This window comes from Balearica regulorum, chromosome 14 (assembly GCF_011004875.1).
Source record: "Balearica regulorum gibbericeps isolate bBalReg1 chromosome 14, bBalReg1.pri, whole genome shotgun sequence".
Classification (NCBI taxonomy): Eukaryota; Metazoa; Chordata; class Aves; order Gruiformes; family Gruidae; genus Balearica; species Balearica regulorum.
In genome coordinates, this window is record NC_046197.1 from 19858038 (window position 1) to 19878920 (window position 20883).

General features: G+C 54.5%; 1 protein-coding gene and 1 long non-coding RNA gene across 2 annotated transcripts; one reads left to right on the plus strand and one right to left on the minus strand.

Annotated features, from left to right (window-relative positions):
* Positions 1–1498: 1498 nt before the first annotated feature.
* Positions 1499–8451, minus strand: IRF1 (interferon regulatory factor 1). Its single transcript, XM_075766358.1, has 10 exons — positions 8301–8451; positions 7059–7150; positions 6031–6130; positions 5646–5822; positions 5271–5320; positions 5009–5144; positions 4694–4819; positions 3828–3871; positions 3090–3225; positions 1499–2614 (listed from the first exon to the last, which is right to left on the minus strand). The coding sequence occupies exons 2-10, from the start codon at positions 7143–7145 to the stop codon at positions 2514–2516; spliced, it is 957 nt and encodes a 318-aa protein (XP_075622473.1). The 5' UTR covers positions 7146–7150; positions 8301–8451; the 3' UTR covers positions 1499–2513.
* On the plus strand, positions 4362–5216 carry LOC142603823 (uncharacterized). Its single transcript, XR_012837704.1, has 2 exons — positions 4362–4535; positions 4610–5216. It is a non-coding gene; the product is annotated as an uncharacterized LOC142603823 (long non-coding RNA).
* Positions 8452–20883: the final 12432 nt, after the last annotated feature.

A 20883-nucleotide genomic window follows, 5' to 3' on the forward strand; every position in this document is an offset into this window, starting at 1 on the left:
CCCTCCCCCCGTGTGTAACAAACTTGCAGCGGTTCCTAAACAAAACCAATTTCCTCTGGTTAGGTCGATGGCAGCGAGGTGATGTCCCTCCCTGGGCGCACAATCCGGCAGCCCCCCGCCCTCGCCATGGCGGTAGCTGCTGCTGCAGTGGCCGGGGCACAGGTCTCATCCGGTGAGTGATTTCTTTGCTCGTGCACAAAGCGTTCCTACTCTAGATGCGCGTTGGGTCCTTGTGCGGGATTTTAGGTGGGGGCGATCCTGCCTTCCTGGCAGACCGCCGTAGCCTCTGCTCTGGCAGCCCTGGTACCCGAGGGGGGGGTCCCGGCTGGCTGGATCCCTTCCCGGGAGGTGGACCCTCAGACCAGATACCCTGCCAGGGAGCGTGACCACTGTGGGGGGACAGCAAGGTGGGGGACAGCAAGGTCATCCCCCCCACGCAGAGCCAGGATGAGGCCGTAGGAAGCGGCTCTCTGCCTGGTGCCACCTGGAAGGGTGCTGCCTGCAGCTGCCCGCTGGGGCTGGCTCACAGCAAGGTCAGTTAATGACTAACAGGCACCGCAGCAACCCTGCCCAGCCTCTCCCTCCCGGGCTGCCTGCCCACCTCGCTGGGCCCCGTCCAAGCCTTCTAGCCGTGCCGGATTTGAGACCCACCACCACCTGCCTCCTACGGCACTTATTTCTGTCCCTCTTCCCTCGGCAAACCCCGCATCTGTCCCTGCGGGTCGAGTCGCAGCGGAGCCTGGGCCAAAGGCAGTAGGAAATATCCACTTTTTTCCAGCCCTTTGGATTGGGTCTTCCTCTCCTGCAGCCCAATATTCTCCTCGGTTCGCCCTCGCCTTTGCTGAGTGAGTGAAGTTATTCCCAAGGGCTGTCACGACACAGCTTTGTTCGATACAGGGGCTTTCCAGGCAGTGTCAGATGCCGGTGGCTGCAGCTGGAGACACGTTGCATCAGCCACACTTGTCTCTCGTCTCCCACCCCAGACGATGCAGTAACAGGTCAGACCTTTCCAGCCTGAAACTATGGCAAATGAATAAAATACACAGGGGAAAACCAGCTTGCTTCCCCCCGTCTTCTGAATTGTGCATGTTTTCTTTTTACACAAACACAACTTATTTATCTAGGTCTTCGCTGCTGATTTTCTTATCGCAGACGCTGACTGTTGCTGATAGGGACGTCCACAGCAGGGACTTGGTCCGTGGGGGTTTTTAGTAGCATAGCCTGTAACCCCGCTCTGACTGTTGCAGATGATGGCAGATACAAACCAACTACCCCACACGTGGACAGGACCTGGGCAAGCAGGCGCTGGGAAGGGGGGCTGTGTGGAAAACAGGAGCAAAGGGTACTAAATTCCTTGTGCTTTCATGACTCATGGAAAAAAAAAAAAAAAAAAAAAAAAAAACCCTGACTGTCTCTGTCAACAGCACATCTGTTTGGGTATTTTTCAAGGAATCTGGAATGCATTCTCAGAGCTCTCTCATGAGAAAAAGTAAACATGTCATATATAAAACACTTTTATTAAAACAAATATACAACACTTTATATACAAAAATAAAATGTACAAGAAAATAGTCTATTACAGCTTAGTGATTTGATTCCTATTTATTACACACAAACTAGAACCTCTTCCGTCCTGCCCGCGCTGGCCCAGGGTGGCTCTGCGGGCCGTGGCAGCTTGCTGCCTGCAGGCCCGCAGGTATCCCGGTAGAGCGCGAGAAGGGCTCTCGGGAAGGCATGGTATAAATAGAGAGCTCTGCCCCTATCAGTGCAAAAATTGTTTCATGCAGCAGCTCTTCAACTATTATGTGGAAATAGATACAGCATACCTATGAGCGCATAACAGCCTATGAGTAGACCTGGGTAACTGTACTATGTGGAAGCAAAGCCTAAACTGAATTTTCACATTTTATTGGTCTAAACTATTTACACAGTTTAAAGATCGGAAAGATGAACTATGTGATGGAGTAAATCAAAGAAGAGAGGGCCAATTAGTGCAATTTTTTTGACTAAGTGTAATGACAGTCATCATGCTCAATGTCACCAGTGTTGCACAGGTAAGCAGCAACCAAAACTAACAGGCAAGAGACTCGTTTGCGGTGTCTCTCCTAAGCACTCCGTGGGTAAAGTGCTCATCACATCTCCCGCGGGGAGGACGGTAACCTCGGCCCCGGGCCTCCGGCACGCAACGCCGTTCAGCGTACCCCACTAGGTCAGACCCCCACGGCACATCGGCAACCTTCCAGCAAAAGCTTCACCTCCGAAGCGGTGACAAGGTGCGTACTGTGGCTGAGCATCGTCGGTGCCAGGAGTCCTGCTAGTGAGATGGGAGTCCTTTTTTTTTTTTCTTTATTTATAAAGGAATTTTTCCTGCTAACCTCTTCAGGCCTAAAAGTTAAACGGAATATAAAAGCTACTTTCTTCATTCAGTCAGTAACAAACAATTTCTTCCATTCTCTTCAGGCTTGTCAAAGTTTCTACCCAAGAGCAGTTCATGGTGGGAGGAAGCCAGGGGTTTACAAGCCGCAGGGAATGACTTGCATGCTGGGTCTCACTGTCTCCAGCCAGGAGAAGTCTAGGCTGCTTTTCTGGTCGAAGAACCTGAACTCCAGCTCTCCTAGACAAAACAAACCAGGAATGAGTACTGAATCCCATGCAGTAAGAGCAAAATAGTGTATATATATACATGTGTGTTTATAAATATATCAAAAATAGAAAGATTTCTGGGATGCGAGTGGATACCTTAGACGAATGCTTTGCTAAAATACTCCAAACACTATTCAACTGTCCCGTTTAGACTATTGCTAGTGGAAATCCTTCAGTTACATTGCAAGGAGTTCCTGAAACCTGGCATAGCTTACATGCGTATAACCCTAAGACAAACCTGCAGAACACTCTTACTGGAGGCATTTTTCTCCTTTCCCTTTTTATGAACAAATTCCTGAGAGCCTTCCGACAGGCCACTTGGAAATCTGAGAACACAGGGACGTGTGAACTCCTCCATTTGCTTTGCTCCCTCCCAATTCGTGTCTTGCCTGAAAACCTTCGTCTGCACCATCCTTGACCGTCAGTAATAACCGAGGAGTCTGTACCTGAAGTCGTGTCGATCTCCCCGTCCTGCTCCTTGTAGCTGTAAGTGCTGCACATGGTCTGTGTGCCCGGCTCGTTGGTGAGAAAGCCTTTCCCACCGACGCTGGTGGTGTGCCAGTCTTGGGCTGGTTCAAACAGCTGTAAGAGAATAAGGAGACGGTAAAAACTGCTGCGTCTGTCTCTGGGTCCAGTGTTTTATTCCTTTCTCTTCATTAGAAGACAGGTAAGCAAAAAAGATCAAATTCTATCTTCTTATGCTAAATTATGTAACACCCAGTTTAAAAAAAAATATAAATAAATTTAATGCCAAACAGGAAGGGCCAGAAGACCTTTGGTGATGAAACCCCCATCTTATCAGTGGGATGAGCGTGACACGTCTGGAAACACAGATTAAGCGCCGTACATGTTGGAGGTGGAGAGAAGGGCGAAATAAAAAAGTCTAGAGAACCTCTGCAGACTCTAATCGAGTAACCTCTACGTCTAGCAGTACTCAATAGCTTTCTGTGACTTTCACGTGAAGAGTAAATATTTCCATGGATGTGTCCCCTCCGGCTCATGTTTGCAAAGTAGCTTTCATTTTATATTTCAGTTTTCAGGCTTCCTCATGACATAAGGGTCTTGGATTATGTAAGTGTATGTTCAGCTCATACAGGTCTGGGTCAGATAGCTGCTTCCCTTCCTCGCTCGGTGCAAACAACAACTTTGGCCAATTTCATTCTGACCAGAAGGGCTGGGTTTACCTTAAAAATCTCCGAATTCATTTCCTCTTCATCTTCGTCTGTGACTGTTTTGTAAGTACATTTAAAAAAAAAAAAAAAAAAGAGAAGAAAACATAGATGTCAAATTTTGCACGTTAGCCCTCACACTTCTGCTTCTTCACCACACAACCCACTTCATACTCTCTTGTCACACAACACCGCTGCCTTTTACTCCCCCCCTGCCCAGATGATGCCGAGGAAGGTCTCGTGGGCGGGGGGGCCCACCAGCAGCTCCGCACCCCAGACCCTGCGCGTTGGGGTGCGTGGCTCCAGCAGCTCTGATGCCTCCCCAGGACTCGCCAAAGCAGAGCCCGCTTGGTATGCAGGAGCAGATTTCCACCCCGGGTGAAGAACCACTCTGATATATCCACGTTAATATTTTTTTCCCCATTGGCAAGCGCGGTTACCTCCGCTGTCACTATTGTACCTAACTTCTGTCCTGCATCGCCTCCTCCCATCTGCCTTGGGAACCCCAGTCCCACCTCCCGGCTCAGAAATCTCTCCTCCTCTCTACAGGCTGACCTGTCCGTGCCGTCGCGTCGAGCCTGCGAGATGAAGCCTGCCCCTTTGCCCATGTCAAAGTAAATGGCGCTTCAGAGCCTTTCACCCGTGAGCAACGACTTCTGCAGGCGGCACGTGCCCTTCTGTAACCCGGCCGGTTTGGTAGCTCCAGACACCCAAGTCTACCAGGTAGAGCTTGTTTTATTTGGGTTTTGTTTGTTTGTTTTTCTACAAGACAACTGCTGTTTGTCCTGATCCCCCAGGCACTCCTTCATCCCGCTGCCTTGCCTCCAACCTGCCTCCAGTCGCCCCATGAAGGACCAGGGTAGGAAAAAAGAAATACCCACCTTCTGAGGACGAGGCCAGGGGAGACACCTGGAGCTGGTAGAGGTCGTTGGTGCTGTCAGCCATGGTGATTTCCATCGGCGGCCTCCAGTCGGTCAGGGAGCCGCTCACCTCGCACGAGGACAGGTCTGTGGGATGCACCAGGAGGAGTTGGCGCTCACAGGAGAGACACAACCACCTCTGTTTCCTCCCTGCCCGTCTGATGGCACAGCCAGGCCCAACCCCAAGAGTCGTCTTTGTCTTTTGGCGCAGAGACTGTGGGTTTAGCGCAAACAGCACTTTCCACTCTGCTCAGAGAGCTAAAAATTGAGTCTCACCTAAGGTGATGGATGTGCTCTCAACCTCCACTTCCTGCCCCGCGTAGTCGTGAACGGTGTAGCCACTGTGGTCATCTGGCAGAGGAGTGTTGGTTAGTCTTTCTGCTGACTCCTCCGTCCTCATGTCTTCATACGACTACAAAAATAAGGGCAAAGCATGAAAGACTTGCCTAAGAACGCACGAGTTCCCATATGAAAAAAAAATAAAGCATGAAAACCACCAAAACCTCTACCTTCTTCAGCTGCCTCTACAGTCACATACCTTTCTCTTGCTCCTGTTTCTTGCTTCTCTTGAAGACTTTGACTTCCTTTCTGTTAAATAAAAATAAGACGACTGTGAGAAAGGGCTGCATGGCTGACATTTTAGGCGAGCGCGAGCTCTTGCAGCTTTGAGCCCTGCTCAGCAAGTTCTGCTACCGCTGTCAGCAGCGGCGAGTCCCGCTCGCCGCCGCATGGTGCCTTTAGGCACGTTCAAAGAACTCGGGATAAAATGAACGCTTTGTACCAACTGTTACTCATGGCAATAACCAGTGACTAACCCCGGTAGGTGCTACTAACACCTCCTCCCTACGTGGAGGAGGAAATTTAAGTGGTGGTTAAGCGCAGTAGTGGAAGCGTTGCTGAGGGCTTGGCTTACCTTTCTTCTGATCCTTTGTCAAGGGCGGCAGCATCCTGTAAACCCTGACAGCACTGGAGCCTTTGTTGATGCTTTTATCCTTCACTTCTTCGATGTCAGGCAGGGAATTCATAGCGCAGCGGAAGTTCGCCTTCCAGGTTTTCGGATCAGGGTCTTTCTCACCTACTTTGTATCGTCCTATAAATAAGAGATGGGGTGAGCGTTTAGGCTTTTCAGTGCTAGTTCTTCCCACCAAAAAAGAAATTATTCTTCTATTTTCTCTGACATATAAACTGGTAGTTAATATACCTACCTGAGGGGTAAGTCAAGACCAAAAAAAATGCCTTGTTTGAGATATTCCTATGACTGTAAATGTAAATGATTGAAATGTAAAGCCAGCACATACCTGTATGAATGGCCCAGCTCCGGAACAGGCAGGCGTCTTTCTCCATATCCCAGCCATGCTTGGCTGCATGTTTCCATGGGATTTGAAACATCATCTTATCCTGAAGTTAAACCAATAGAGATTGGAATTAAAAAAGAAGCATCGCGTGCCAGTGGGGAACAATGGATTTAATCAAAGAATTCGCAGCAGCAGCTCAGAAACTTTATAAACCCTCTGCCCTGTATCTTAATTAAACATCCATTGTCCCATCTATTTTGTTCAAGGTATTTAAGGCTCCTTATGAGATCTGAATCTGGGAAAGCCACATGTGGTATGGTACAGTAGAAATAAGCAATATTATCAATTTTATCTCAGAATCATTTAAAGACATTGCATCTAATCTATTAGTGTATCACCAACTACAGTATATATTCCAGGTACACTTTGGTAGAGAACCCCTTTCCAAAGTTGCCTCTAAGATCCTGCAGGAATCCTAAGAAAAACATGTCCTAGCTTAAATATCACCTTGGGACGGCTATGGAAACTTCAGAGAAAGAGACCTGGTTCATCGAGGCTAGCGATCTCATGCTGCGGTACAGGTACAGAGCTGTGCCTTCCCGACCAAAGTGAGACAAACACAGTTTCTTTCAGGCCAAATCTTAAAACTGGGAGCCACTGGGAGTGTAACAGTAGCTGCTTAACTGGGACAGGAGGTGACTTGGCTCAAGTGGGCAGCACGAATTAAAAGAGGGCTTGGAGTTTTCTTGGTTCTCCATCATGTTCAGTCTGCTTTTATTTCAATTTATCATTTCCCTCCTGGGAATTTTCCTGGGGAAAAAATGGAGCTACTACATTCTGTACCAACCAGAGCTACCTTTTCTGAAAACAAAACCAGTTGGGTTTCAAACATAATGCTGGCGAGTTTTCTCCATGTCCTTCTTTCCTTTATCATCTTGACTTTTGTTTAGTGTAATCTAAGAACAAGGATGGTTAATGATACATAAGTAATAACAATAATAATGACGAGAATAGTAACAAACAACCCTCACCTTGTTAATCCATATCAGTCCTGGTATTTGATTGGAATTAATCTGCATTTCCAGCCAGGGTCTCATGCGCATTCTTGACACTGGCATGTTGTCTATGAAAGAAATAACAGGTCAGCAAAACACTCATCACTATTTTAATCGCTCTGCAATGTCACCCCTCCCTTCCCTTCTGTAAGCATTGCCACTAACAGTCTCGATGCAACCGAAATTCCTTTTCCAGAGCCTTAACCCTTTTTCAGTACCTTCCACCTGGTTCTGGAGGGCAGCGCTTGCGGCTCTGCCCGCTGAGCACCAAAAGCACCTCTGAAGGTTTGAGCCCTGGAAAGGGGCCGACTGCAGCGGCGGGTGCTCCGGGCTGCGGGGGGGGCTTTGCGTGGGACAGGGCAGCCCGGGCCCCACCCCCGCCCCGGCACCGGCGCGGTTTTCCCGCGAGTGGGTGCGGGGACCCCCCCCCCCGGCCACGGAGAGGCACTAACTGCACAGTCGCCTTCTTAAACGTGTATTACTAATTAAATTGCACAAGGGGAAGGGGGTGCCCGTTCTGCTGCGGGGGGGGGGGGGATATCCCCAATTAGCAACGCGACCGGTCCCGGCAGAACCGCACCCGGCGCTCCGGCCCCGCCGTGCAGCCGGAGCGGGGCGGCGCGGCCCTCCCAGCCCTTCCTCTGCAGAAATAATTTCCTGTTTGCGGTGGGTTTTTTTTTTTTGAGACAGACAGAGCGAGATTTCCCAAACAATACACCATTCTAACTTTCACCAGCAACGCGCTGGTGGCGGCGGGACAAGGGTCCGGAGAACGCCCGCTCCGGGAGGAGCTCAGCCCGGCTGCCCCCCGCGGGGACCGCGGCTCGGGGCAGCAGGATCCGGCCCCGGAGCTCGGCGCTTGGCACACGCTCAACGGCGGAGCGGAGCCTCCAGAGCGACAGCCGCGCCCGGACATGCCCGGCCCCGCGCGGTGGGGGGGGGGGGAACAACATCCCGCCCCGTCCCGTCCCCTCCCGCGGGTTGGGTGAGGGGCCGCGGCCGCTGCCCGCCGGAGGGATGCCCGGTGCCAACCGACGGCTGCCAGCGCGATGCGCCCCGCGCCTCCAAACCGCTTCCGTACGGCTAAAGCCGGCGCTGCCCCCTCTTGGCGAGCAAAGCTGTGCCGTGCCGTGCCGTGCCGCGCCGTGCCGCGCCGCCGCTCCCACGGTACCGCGCAAAGCGGGAGCCGGAGTCGGGACAGGACGCACCGCGACCCACCTCGCTGTGCAGTGCCGTGCTGTGCAGTGCGGTGCGGTGGTGCGGTGCCGAGCCGTGCAATGCTGTGCCGTGGTGTGCAGCGGTGCAGTGAGCCGAGCCGAGCCGAGCCGTCCGTCCCCGCTACCCGCCGACCCGCCTCTGCCGCCCGCGGGGCGCGCCCTCGGGTATAACGCGGCGGCGCCCGGGATTCCCCGCCGCCCCGGGCCCGGGGCGTCTCAGCCAATCAGCGCCGCCACGGGGAGCGGCCGCACCGCCCATTGGCCGCCGCCTCCAGCATCACTTCGGGGAAATCACGCTGTTGTAGCACCAGCGGCCCGGGGGGAGCCCCGCCCCCACGCCGCACGCTCCTGTGCCGGCCCCGCCCCGCGCCCCTCCCGCCCGGCCGCTGTCCTGCGTGGGTGCGGGCTCCGCCACCCGGGGGCTCGGCTCGGGCTGCTGCTGAGCGGGCGGGGCCTCTGTCCCCCCGGGGGCTCGGACCCCCACTGCAGCCTGGCCCCGTGAGCTCCCCCCCCCCCACGCCGAGGGATCCAGCCCCCGTCCCACGGAGGGACGCGGCCGCCGTCTCCACGGAGAGACACAGCCCCGTGCCCCCGAGGGGCTCAGCCCCGGCCCACGGAAGGACGCAGACCCCGTCCTCACCGAGGGATTCAACCTCCATCCGTCCCAGGGATCCAGCCCCCCTCCCACGCAGGGACACAGCCCCCCGTCCCCACCGAGGTATCCAGCCCCGCTCCCACGGAGGGACAGTCCAGCCCCCCTCCCACGGAGAGGCTCAGCCCCGGCCCGTGCTCCCCCTGCACGGCTGCTGTTCACCTGCTTCCCAGGCAGCCGGAGGCAGCATGGTAATCCCAACACATGGCCTCCCTGCCTCTCCCCCAGCCCACGGCAACCCTCCTGAATTAGGAAAGGAAGCGCATGAAATGCAGGGTCTAGATGAGGCTATTCTGAGTCGGGTGGGAGCTCGGCCAGCGGTCAGGCCGCTGCCGGTCAACGTGCTGCGGAGTGTCAAGGAACCGGCCCCGGTGTCGGCTCTGAGCAGCCCGGTTCCCCCGAGCGCTGCCGCGGGCCTCGGGATTGGGACCGGCTCCGAAGGGCACGTTTCTGCTGCTGACAGCAGGACTAATGAACAGGGAGGTCCAAAACGGTATTTTCATTTATTCGGTGTTAGCATTTTGCATAAAGGATGCGGTAGGGCCTGGAGTAACAGGAACAGTCACTGGTGGTAGAAAGGAGGTCAATAGAAAAGGAAAACGTGGGAAGGTTGTGAGTGATGCTCCACCATCTCCTCGGCATTTGTGCTTTCACGGTGAGTAGTGGTCAGTACACAACGAGCAGTGCAGTGTCAGCACGAGTCCTCCCAATGATGCAAGTAGACGTACAGGACTCTGGTGCTGCGTTCCGGTGTTGAATGCTCATTAAATGCACGGCTGAAAGAAACGGGTCGGTGGAGCAATTCCTGTGCGCATCGTGGCGCACCTAAGCCAGGGACCAGCGTGTGACACAGGCTCCCGCCTGGCCTCAGCAGACCACCTTTCTGGTGGGAAGCGGTACTACAGACACTGCCTGGACTTGGTCTGTCGTTGGTTTGAAAGCCTCGACAGTCTAACAGGATTCCTCAGCCTGGTTATAGCTGTAGCGTGGTCTTTTTTCAGTGCTTTTTCCCATAAAGCTCCCAGCGGCAATCCGGTCTCAGTCACTTTGATGTAGGGGTTTAAGACTTACAGATGCTCTGATTTCACAGCACTTATTTGTCATAGGTTGCGCAATTACAGTAAGAGCTAGGACACCTATCATCCATGCAAACAGCAGAAGGAAGGAGGCAGGGCAATGCAAGCATTTTGCAAAACCTCACAACGTTTTTCGTCCCATCTTCTCCTGGCCTGGGCTCTGCGTCAGGCTGGGCTGACCTGAAATAACTGTGTTAGGAGACATAAAGGGCGACCGCTGGTATTGGCCTCTCCCTCCGCTCACGGATGAAGCGTGCAGAAGGGAAATGACGGCTTCAGAAGGCTACCGAAGCCATCAAGATTTCCCCCCGATCCACTGGACCTGGATGACAATGGGATTCGATTTGTGTGCAGTGCCTTCAGGGTGCCTTCCATCCAGCAGAATATTGGAGCATTTTTAGTTATTTCATTCTCAATTCTTTCAGGGCAGGTGTGAAGCCATGTGCAACGGGAAGGTATATTGTCCCAAACGGTGGGACGCTATCGCACTGCCTGCCTGCACTAGCAAGTATTCTCTTTTTTTTATTGTTTTAACATCAAGATTAAAGAAAAGCCCAGACTTGGTTTTAAGTGCAGAAAAAACACCTTGTAGGTGTGCCATGTTTTCTCTAAACTGTTTCTTTTGTCTGCTTGACACTTTTATCTTGCGGTAGTATCCTCCAGTTGGGTCTTCGTGCTGGGTGAGGCACCGTTCACCAGAGAGCTTTCGTTGTAGAGAAAAATATAACATATTAGGTAAATCAAGCAAATAATCGAAGAAGGAAAGAGGTACGCAGGCAAGGTAGGGACAGCACCGGGACATTTATCATTCGTAGTCTGTGAGAGGACATAGGTTTACTCCTCAGCGTAAGATGTCCAGAAATCTAGAGTAGTAAGAGGTAACGTAAAAGTAGCCTGAAAAAGACATGACAGAAGGTATTTGAGGTTGCAACTGTAATCTACAAAAATAGTCATGACACCTCTTATACAACCTAAATATTGACAAAAAAAAGATCGTGCTGTCGTTCCTTTCAAGCTCCAGCCTCCCATAGTTTGTTTTTACCCCCTCAGCCAGCTTTAAGAAAAATGAATTCTGAGCTTCCTGGTCTGACGAGCCAATGTGCGCGTCTGCTGAATGTATCTTCAATACTTTAAATGACGGAATTTTGAACAGTGACTTTTTCGATACATGACTTTAGTACTCTTATGATCCTTACTGGCTATTTTTAGTCCGTATCTTTGTCAGGAGCTGGCACCAGACACCAAATAAATAGGCCTAGAATAGAAATGCACGAAGGAAGGTTAACAATCCCAGCCCTAACTCTCCACGTTTTTCCTCTGGTTTAAAGCCATACAGGTCCCACTCAGTGAAACTGAAGTGACCTTTATATCTGCGTTCTGTCATATCTGCCCAGCAAGCTTCCATGGAGCACGACCTGCCCAAGCCGGGATGCCTTACGTTTGTTTGCTTCTTTGTTATCTCTCAGCTGGAACAAGGAAATAACAACTTGTCTCTCCCCGATGTTATTGTGTGGCAGGCTCTCCTGACACTGCCCTTACAAATCGGCCTCCTAAACCCGGCTCCTTCCTCCCGTTCACACCGCTACGCTAACAATCATTTCGGCAGCTTGCTTCATATTGCAAGAATATGCATTTAAATTGATAGGTACTTTTACAAAAGTGTGAACAAGGAATAAACCGCGTGCCCCAAGGAGTCAATAAATGGTTGGCCATAAAACCGTTCTGCTCCACCCGGCTTATCACCCAGCAAGAGTCTCCATGAATGCCAAAACCTCTGATGCTCTGCAGAGTTGTAGTCCTGCTCCAGCTCTGCTCCACAGCAGTCTGAGCTCGGACACCTGCTCAGCCTTTCGGCTCTGAACACCCTCTGATGTTCCCCCTTTTTCATATCCCCCCCCCCCCCGCCCCGCGATTTGCCAGTTCTCTTGTTTTCATGGTAAATGGAGACACAGAAACAGATTGCTAAAATATTTTATCACATTTACCCAATCCAGGGAGATCTCAAGTCTGGGATTGTTTTCCTAATGCAGAGGAAATATTTAATAATATTTTCATTTAAACCCAAATCAAATCCCCAGCTGATGCTCCAGCAAGGGGTATTTGTTATTCTACAGCGGGCATCCCTCTGTCTCTAGTCGGTAGTGCCCTGAAATAAGGTGCTCCCAGGAAGACTGTATTTCAAGTAATGTTCAAAAGCATGAACTGCACGGCATCACCCGCAGAGCCCCTGGCGTAGCCTGCAAGAAGAGAGGGCTGTGAATTGGGCACACTGGCTCGAACGTGGTGCTTTGTTCCCCGTCTCACCGCTGTGGTTGGTTAAGCTGCCAGAAAAAAAGCACTTCAAGATGGCTTCACTCCTGTGCCATATAAAATAAATAGTGGTTAATATTGAACCATGTGACGTTGAACCATGAAATGGGCAGTTTCCAGCCAGCGGTACCAAACCTGCTGCTAACCCTGAAGGCCCAGCTGTCTCCTCCCCAGTGACAAGTGGCACAGACCTTCTCAGCCGTGGGCAGCCAGCCTGCTGCCAGGGCTGCTCAGAGCAGGCGGCTTTTCTGGCAGAGCAAGAGGAGCATCTTTTCCACCTTACCTCTGCAATACCCTTCCCTCCTCGCTCCTTGCAAAATTACCCTTGGGTGGGGATGAGACCTTCCGTGCTTTCCCCCCCCCAAGCAAACCCATGGAGCCCTGAACATCCAGAAACACTTTCTGAGGAGCTGGGGAGCGGAGGGGTGAAAACCAGCACGCTCCAGTGCAAAGACAGTTGCAGAAGTGGGTACAAACTCAAGAGGCATTCCTCTCCAGGTAAGCACACATGCCGGAGCAGCAGCGTAGGAGTCTATCAGCTTTCCGACAACTTCCCAGCCCAGGGCTCCTTTCCAAGCTGAGCGAGAGGCAGGCTGCCCTTCCCTCACGGGAGGCGATGCTGCGGGAGCACGAGTGCACCCCGTAGCCCCTCGTTCAGTGCACGTACACGCAGCAGCCAACGCATCGGCCCTGCACTCGCCTGGTGCTCTGTGTGAGGTGTGGATAGGGCAGACGACCCTCGGGTTTTAACTCCCGAAGGTGTCTTGGGGGGAAAGAGCTTGAGCATTGCACCCAGTGTTGATGGCAGTCTTTGCTTCGAAGATTTTTCCCTTCCCGGGACTCTGAATCCAACCAGCGGAGAAACTCTGCAGTGGGGAATCCCTGCCCTGGCGATGGGGAGATGGGGAGAGGGGGACGGGGGCCGCCACGGAAAGCTGCCTCTGGCGACCGGCAGTGAGCCCCGGGAGTGCAGAGCCCGACGTCGGCATGCCCGGGCAGTATTTGGGTGGGGGGAGTGAACAACCACAGGATGGAGCGGGGGTTTGCGGAGGGGAAGAGCAGGAGCATGGCGAGAGAGAGCCTCTTATCTGCTTCCTCGCGGCCCTGGCTGCTTCCTTCCATTGCTGCTTCGTGACCTTTCCATGCCCACCAGCACTCAACAGTCCTTCCAGAACCCGCTCTGCAAGGGCTTGTTCCTCCTTTCTACCTGTTTTAAGAGAAACCTGCTCTAATGCAAACCCTTTCTCATTTTCTCCCCGACTTGCCTTCCTCCCCTTTCCCCATCAAACTCAGAAACAATTCTTTCTTTTTGAAGCAGCTAACTGGGGCATACAAAATGGGTGCGGAGCATTCGCTGTCACCTGGGGAATGCCACGGTTGCCTGCTGATGGGTACCCAACAACTGTCACAGTGTCATGCTAGTGCACGTCCCTCCTACGGGCTCTCTGGGCTGGAAAGGGTTACTGCAGAGCACTCTTTCAAGGAGCAGAGATGGAGTATCAGCCTTAAAAACTGCAAAGACTAACAACAAAAAATAGCTGCTTCTCGGTCGGGAGCCCTGAAAGCACAAGACTTGCTGCAAGCTGTTTCCATTTCTTATAAATGCCTCTCTTACAAAAAGGAAGTTTGGTTGAAGCACATGCAGGAGAATGAATAATGTCAGAAATGTTGAAACTCTGCCCAGATGGCATGAAGTAATACTACCGAGTGCTGTGATCCACGAGCTACAATAAATATATCCTGGGATGGGCTGTTTACGGTTTCCTGGAATTAGAAAGACCTATCTCAGGACGCAAAATCAATTCAGTTCTCCCCACCGATGGCACAATGAATTTTTAAACTAAACCAAAATGAGATTCGGGGCTTGGTTTGGTGGGAAAAAAAGGAAATTCCAAGAATTTGACTTGTGTCCCCGGACTTTCCCCACTCCTTACTTTTCTCTCAACCTCGCAGGAGGGCATAGACCTTTCCTGAACTATTTGCCAAGGAAAGTCCTGTGAGCTGCAGGCACCTGGCAGCTGTGACGAGTTTGCCTAATGAAAGTGCAGACCTGCAGCAGCCTGAGCCTCCCTGCCAAAGGTCGGAGAGACTCAGTCCTCTCCCGGCGTGGGGGGGGAGTACGGGAGCTGCAGCCTTCCCCCCCCCCCCGAGCTGCTCTGCCTGCCCAGCCCTGGGCAGAGCCGAGGGCAGCGGTGGGGCCACGCTGACCCCGGGGTGCGCTGGGGTCCCAGCATCCTGCAGCTAACCCACGTGAAGCCCAGTGGGGAACCCGTTCCTTTTACCCTGCTGAAGTCCCACCGATGCAGCTGGGGCTGACGTCAGTAGAAAAAAGGTGAGTTGTGTATTAAAGATTTTTATTTTTTTTATATGCCCTTAGAGTATCCGTCCGACGATGATAGGTCTGCCCGAGCCCGCTCGCCTAACCAGCCATCCGAAGGGCGGGAGTTAAACCAAAGGGAGCTCCAGCCTGCAGGACAAGCAGCATGTTGTGGGCCAGGCGGGTTGTGTTCGCGTCTAGCTCCGAGCTGACAGAGTTTTCTGTTTCCTGGACTGATCGGAAGAGGTGCCAAACTTCCCAGCTGTTGGAAGGGGAAGGACAGGCCAGGCAAGCCAGAGGCCAGGGCAGCCCGCGGCAGCGTGGTGCTGTGCCTCCGGGCCATCGCAGGGTACGCAGGGTCCAGCTCACCGTGCTCGGGCTGGGGGGCTCACTGGGGCCACCACCCATCTCCTGCCCAGCCTCTGCACGCTCCTGCCTGCACGGAGCTCCTGCCTGCACCCCGCTGTTGCCTCCCAGCCGAGCCTGGCAGCTCGAGCGGGCCTGGGTACCTGCGAGCAGGAAGGCAGGGAGACCCTGGGAACTTACTGTAGCTCTCCAGGAAAAGACGTCTCGATCTGGAGGCTGCAGCACAGTGACCCGAGTGTTTCATCTCTGCTCTGCCTCAGGAAGAACATCAATAACCACTGCTTTGTTTGAAATACTCTGTCCCATCCTCATGCAAAGGATCTGCCAAAAAGGAAGCTCTTACAGATGCTGAAAAGTAAAAAAAAAAAAACGTTAGCGCCGTGAGGAGCCAAGGGACGGGAGAGCAAAAGCAGGATGCGCTGGGAGGGCGGCTCACACCCAGCCTGCTGCAGAGCCGGACCTCCAGTTGTGCTGCCAGGCCTGGTCCCTGGCGCTGGGAAGGCACTGGGCAGGCCGGTATCGGAACCTCGCGGGGCAACCACAGCAAATAGAGAAAACCGGGTGCTGCAAGCAACCGATGTTAAAACATCTGCAGTTTAGTCCCTTCTTTTAGTATTATTTATTGGCTATTAACTTGAAGCAGACTGCACATATCTCTGTCCAAATATAGACCACAGGTGAGAACAGCAGCCTTCTTTGATAATAATGCAACTTCCATAAGCAAGAGTCAAGTTCAGTGCTTGAAGAATACTCCGAGTCGTTTCAGCACGGCAGGCAGGACAGCCTCGGCCCCGCACCGTGGCGGGTACGCTGCTGCCGAGCTCGGGTCGGACCGGTCGCGGCTGTCACTTATAGACAGACATTGCTTTTAGCTGCTCTGAAAGGGGTTCCCCTCCCAGAAAGGGAAAAGCTAAAAGTGATGGGTCCAGCTGGACACGGGAGAGCTCGTCGTAGTTCAGACGACCATCTGCTGGAGGGGCAGCGGTGGATCTGCAGCAGGGGGAAGGACCCCTTGCGTCCTTCTCCCCACCAAAGAATGGGAGGACCCGCCAGCCGGGAGGGACCCCCAGGGAAGGGGACGCCTTGTAGGGAACTGCTGTCCCACATGGATCCTCATGGCCTTCCCTGTCAGGTGGGTGCGATTTCTTCTGCAAGCACAGATTTATTTCTTTTTAATTATTATTTTTTAACATCCTCTGATACCCCAATGGAGACGCCCCGGCCACCAACTCTCCTTCAGTGGCCAAAATCCCAGAGCGGCGTGGCCGTCCCTCTCCCAGCCCTGCGGCCACCCCTGGCACGCGGCCGCCCTTGCCTCCTTTCGGGATGGCCGGAGACGTACCGTCCGGCCCGTGGTTGCCACCGGAGCTAGCCACCGTGCGTGGCAGCTGCCCCGAGCTCGCTGCGGGGAGCTCGTGACTGGGTTCCGCCAGAATTGCTGACTTATTGGGCAGGAATGGAGAAGTTGCCCTTTTGCGCGGGCCAGCGGGCAGCTCGACGCGGGGGCGAGGTGCTGCAGCCGTGCAGGGTTGGGTCGGCGCTTGGGGACAGCTGCGGGGCCGCCTCGACAGCCGAGGGCCCCATGACACCGGGGCTGGGAACAGGGGGCTGGGGGCTGCCCCGCAGGCACCGGGGCTTTCGGGTTCCCCCCGGCCGCTTCCCTTCCCCCTCTTTCCTGCCCCCCCCCCTTTTTTTTTGCCTTTGTTTGCTGGGGGGGGGGGTGGTGTTTGCATTTCTTTATTTTCCCGGATTCACCCCCTGGCCCCTTCCCTTCTCTCCCCCCCCCCTTTTTTTTTTTTGCCTTTGTTCGTTGGTTTGTTTGTTAATTTATTTATTTTCCCGGATTTCCACACCCCCCCCCCCCCAAAACCGCGCCCCGAGAGCGCGTGCCGCCGGGGGCAGGCTCGCCCATCCCCGTGTCGTGTCCGTGTCCCCGTCTGCGTGTGTCCCTGCGTGTGTCCCTGCGTGTCCCCTTTCCCCGCCGAGTTTCGGTTTCCCGCGGGAGAAGCGGCGCGGGCGGCGCGAGCCGCTTCCGGGAATCGGCGGTGCCACGCGTGGCCGTGGGGGGGCGCCACGCGGCGGGGGGGGGGGGGGGATGCGGACGGACACCGGGGCGGGGGGGCGGGGGGGAAGCCCGGGCCCGGCCGTGAGTCAGGGGCAGGAATGCGCCGGGACTTCCAGCCGCCCCGCCGGGAAAATCCACCCGTGCCGGGAAACCCCCCCGAGGCACCTGGATGCTGGTGCGGTGACCCCCGGGGAGGGGCGGGGGGGGGGGGGCATCGGCTCCTCCATCCACTGCTCCCCTCGGGCGAGCTAAAAAACCCCCAAAACAACCCCAAAACTCCAACAAGCACCAAGAAATAACCCCGCAGCAGCGTGGGGCGCGGGCCCCACCCGCGAGGCTGATGAGCCGGTTCCTCACGGCCCCAGCCCCCCGCTCTGCTGGGGGGTTCCTTACGTCTTCGTTATGTCACCGGGACGAACCGAGGGGTCGAACCGGGGCAAAGCCGGCGGTGGGTGCCCGCTGGGTGGGGGCGGCAGGGCCGGGCTGAGCACCTGCGGCTGCGCCTCTGCACGGAGCTGTCAGCCACAGCGATGCTGCGGGGGGGGCTGGCAAGTTCCCAAGGCCAAAGCCGCTGGTAAAAAGCTTTATAGACCAACGGCGGGCTCCGTCCTTCAGCTCCAGCACGCCGGGCCCGTGGGCCCCCCCGGCACTGCCCTCTCCAGCCCCTCGCCCTCCTCATCTCCAGCACCCCGATGCTCTGGGGTGTCTGCTGCGCTACGTCTTCTTCCCCAGAAACCCCTCTTGGCAGGTTGGCACTAATTTTGCTGGTTCGTTATCTGGAGATGGCAGCCTTCAGCCAGATGCCCAGCTCCGCGTAGGTCACGTCGCGATGATGCGATCCCCGCAGGACACGTCCGGGAGGTCTGACTTTTGCCAGTTAATTGTGTTGTGGAACGAGCGGTGAGGAGCGCAACTTCGGCAGGCACCGGCTGACTTTGAGGCGGGTTTGAGCGGTCGGCCGCCGTGTTTGGCCCGTAGTGGAGGTGCTTTCCCCATCTCCCCTTTGCACCGTCCTGCGATGGCGAGGAGGTGTTGGAGGCTCCTGAGCAAGGACTGATGGTTGAGGTCACCACCGCTGAGGAACGTAGGTCTCCTCTGGGGTTCGCAGACCCCCCGCAACCGTGGGTCAGCTGGGTGGGGAGGTGACGGGGAGGTGAGGAGGGACGTTCCTGCTCTGGTGTCAGGCAGAGAGGGCAGCGCAGGTACGCTTCGGAGCAAGCTGTGTTTGGTGAGCCCGGGTCCCTGTTGGAAGGCACTGGAAAACTGACCCCTCTCCAAGCCGTACAGGGCTTCTGAAATCGTGGGTTTATAGACAACTTCTCTATTTGCAGCAGAAATAATAATGATGATGATAAGAAGTATAAAATCGCTCTGGAAATGAGTAATATATGCTTACCAGGGTCAATTAAAGTGTAAAAGTAAAGTATTAAAAGCTTCATTAGAGTAAAAGAATGTTGTTTAATGTTAAGTGTGTGCTGACTTTTCCTGGACCTGACTATTTTGAACTTTCTATAGAAAGTCAAAATTAGTATTTAAAATGCAGCTGGAAGAGTTTACATCTGAACAAGGACCCAGGTGGATTGGGGGGCTGGGTAGCTGAGGTGGTATTTTGGGGGGCAGAATGACTAGCAGGCTGCTTTCCAGGTAGACCGACGGCTGCTTTAAAGTTAAAAACATCCTCTTTTTTTTTTTTTTTCCTTCATAATACTGAACTTGTCCGGTTCGACTCATGTAAGTGACGGAGAGTGGTTTGTTTTCTCTGTCGCGGGTAGTTCTATCACCACTGTTCCAGTTCTTTGCACACTCATTTCTTCTTGTCGTTCCCGTGGTGTTTTCCACAGCTGCGTACAGCCGGAGCCTGGCAAGGCCTTTCCTTTTCCCACCTTCCGAGCCCTTCCGAAGGGCGCGCGCCAAACCCAGTGAAATCTGAGCCAGCGCCTTTACAGTAAGTACGCGCGTGTATATTTAACTTTTAGGCTGTGACTAGCGAGGTAAGCCCTCGGTAGACACTTTCTATTTTTGGCTGACACATCCTTCCTGCTCCAGTTACACCTGAGGCAAAAGGTTCCTGGGGATGAACCCGGTGACTCGCATCCCACCAGGACTGTCCCTCTCCGGGGCCGCCACGGTTTCAGCCCGGCAGCGTCGGCGCTGGGCGGGCTGGGGGAGGCAGTGATTGCTATGGCAATGTGCTGAACACGAACGGGACTTGGACTCGTCTCAGAAATCAGAACCGCTGTGAAATGGGGCTGTTGCATTAAAGGAGCACCACGGTGTCCTCCTTTCATAGGATGAACAACTAGGTAAAGGAGGGAAGAAACTTTTTTTTCCTTTTCTTCTAAGTCGTAACAAACATAACTGCTGGGCTGAGCCCTCAGGGCATGCCCGGGCATCCCGCTGAGAACCATCTCGGCACACCCTGACGAGAACGCTGGGTCGTGGGGCAGGAGTGGGTCCAGCGGCTGGAGCCAGGGAGATGGAGACGACGCATCCGAGCGCTCTGCCGCTTCTGCTTGGAGCTCCCTGCAGGTTTGTCGCTCTGCCTGTGGTCAGGGGCGGGCTGTAACAGCGTTTACCCGTCTTGCAGGAACGCATAGTTGAATAAGAGGTAGCAGGAAGAAAAATAAGCACGATAGCTATGTGAAAACGCAGCAAGAACAGCGTCCTGTGCTGGCACGGTGCAGTCAGATCTCTGAACGTGATGTCATTCAGTGATAATAAAAAATAATATGGAAAAATATTAATATATTAAAAGAGCTGGTGTCATCTTGGTTTTTGACACAGTTCAGCTCTTCAGAAATACCTTTGTGGTATAAAAGCCCGGCCCTGCCTTGGCTGAGGCGGTGGCTTTCCAGGGCCAGGGCTGCCCGGAGCTGCCGCCGCCGCTTCGTGGGGCGCAGGGTGAGGCGTGTGACCGGCGGTGCTGGGGCAGACGGAGGAGCTGCGTGCGCCTGGACGTGCCGCGGTCCCACCTTTCCCATCTCGGGTCGGTGTACCCTATTGCAAAGCACTTGAAGGTTTGGTGTTGGGTGTCAGCGGGCGCTTGCATTACTGAAACGCATGAGAAGGGGTTCGGTGAGCTCCAGGGAACACGCAATTTTGACAGCCCAGCACCCACACGTCCCTCTTTCAGAATTGTCCCTTTTCTCTCTGATGTGTCCCACGCGGGTATCTGGGGTGGGTAGCTGACCCCGGCTGTTTCCCTGGCTGCTCTCCGTGCCCAGGCACGTGTTGCCTGTGCTGTGGTGGGGCCGGAGGACCCCAGCTCGCCATCAGCCCTGACCCCCGGCGACACCATCCAGGAGCCGTGCATGTGTCCCTGCTCCTGTGCTGGCCGCACAGGTGGAAACCAAGCACCCGTGGGAAGGGGCTGGCTCCGGTGTGGCCGTGCCCGCGGGGGCTGCTCCTGTTCAGCTCCTGCCTGGGATGCCAGCACAGAGCATCCCGCCTCCCGCCTTTCCCTGCGAGTCCGGGATAGCCGAGGATCCCTGTGCCCGGAGGAGCTGGTGGCCGGGGACACCAGCAGCCTCTTCCAGCCCGCTCCCGGAGGTGCCAGGGGGTTGCATCCAGGTGACAGGTGCTGCTGGAAAGCAAAAGCAAAATCTTTGCCTGCTGGATAACACAGAGGTGCCCCAGCTGCCAGGCGATGATATTTATCCGTGATATCCCAAGGATATTATGGGTTGCCAGGTGCCTTCCAGCACCTTGAGGCTGGCTCACCAGGAAGGGGTCCCGCACCTCCCAGCAAACCCTGTGAGCGCCGGGGCCAGCGCTGTCTGCTCCGTCACACGGAGGGGT

What these genes read in the sequence shown, in the direction of transcription:
- IRF1 (XM_075766358.1), bottom strand. Translation starts at nt 7,145, where the DNA reads ATGCCAGTGTCAAGAATGCGCATGAGACCCTGGCTGGAAATGCAGATT. An exon ending in GACTGATATGGATTAACAAG is followed by an intron (nt 6,131 to 7,058) that starts GTGAGGGTTGTT and finishes GTTTAACTTCAG; the next exon opens with GATAAGATGATGTTTCAAAT. An exon ending in GAGCTGGGCCATTCATACAG is followed by an intron (nt 5,823 to 6,030) that starts GTATGTGCTGGC and finishes TCTTATTTATAG; the next exon opens with GACGATACAAAGTAGGTGAG.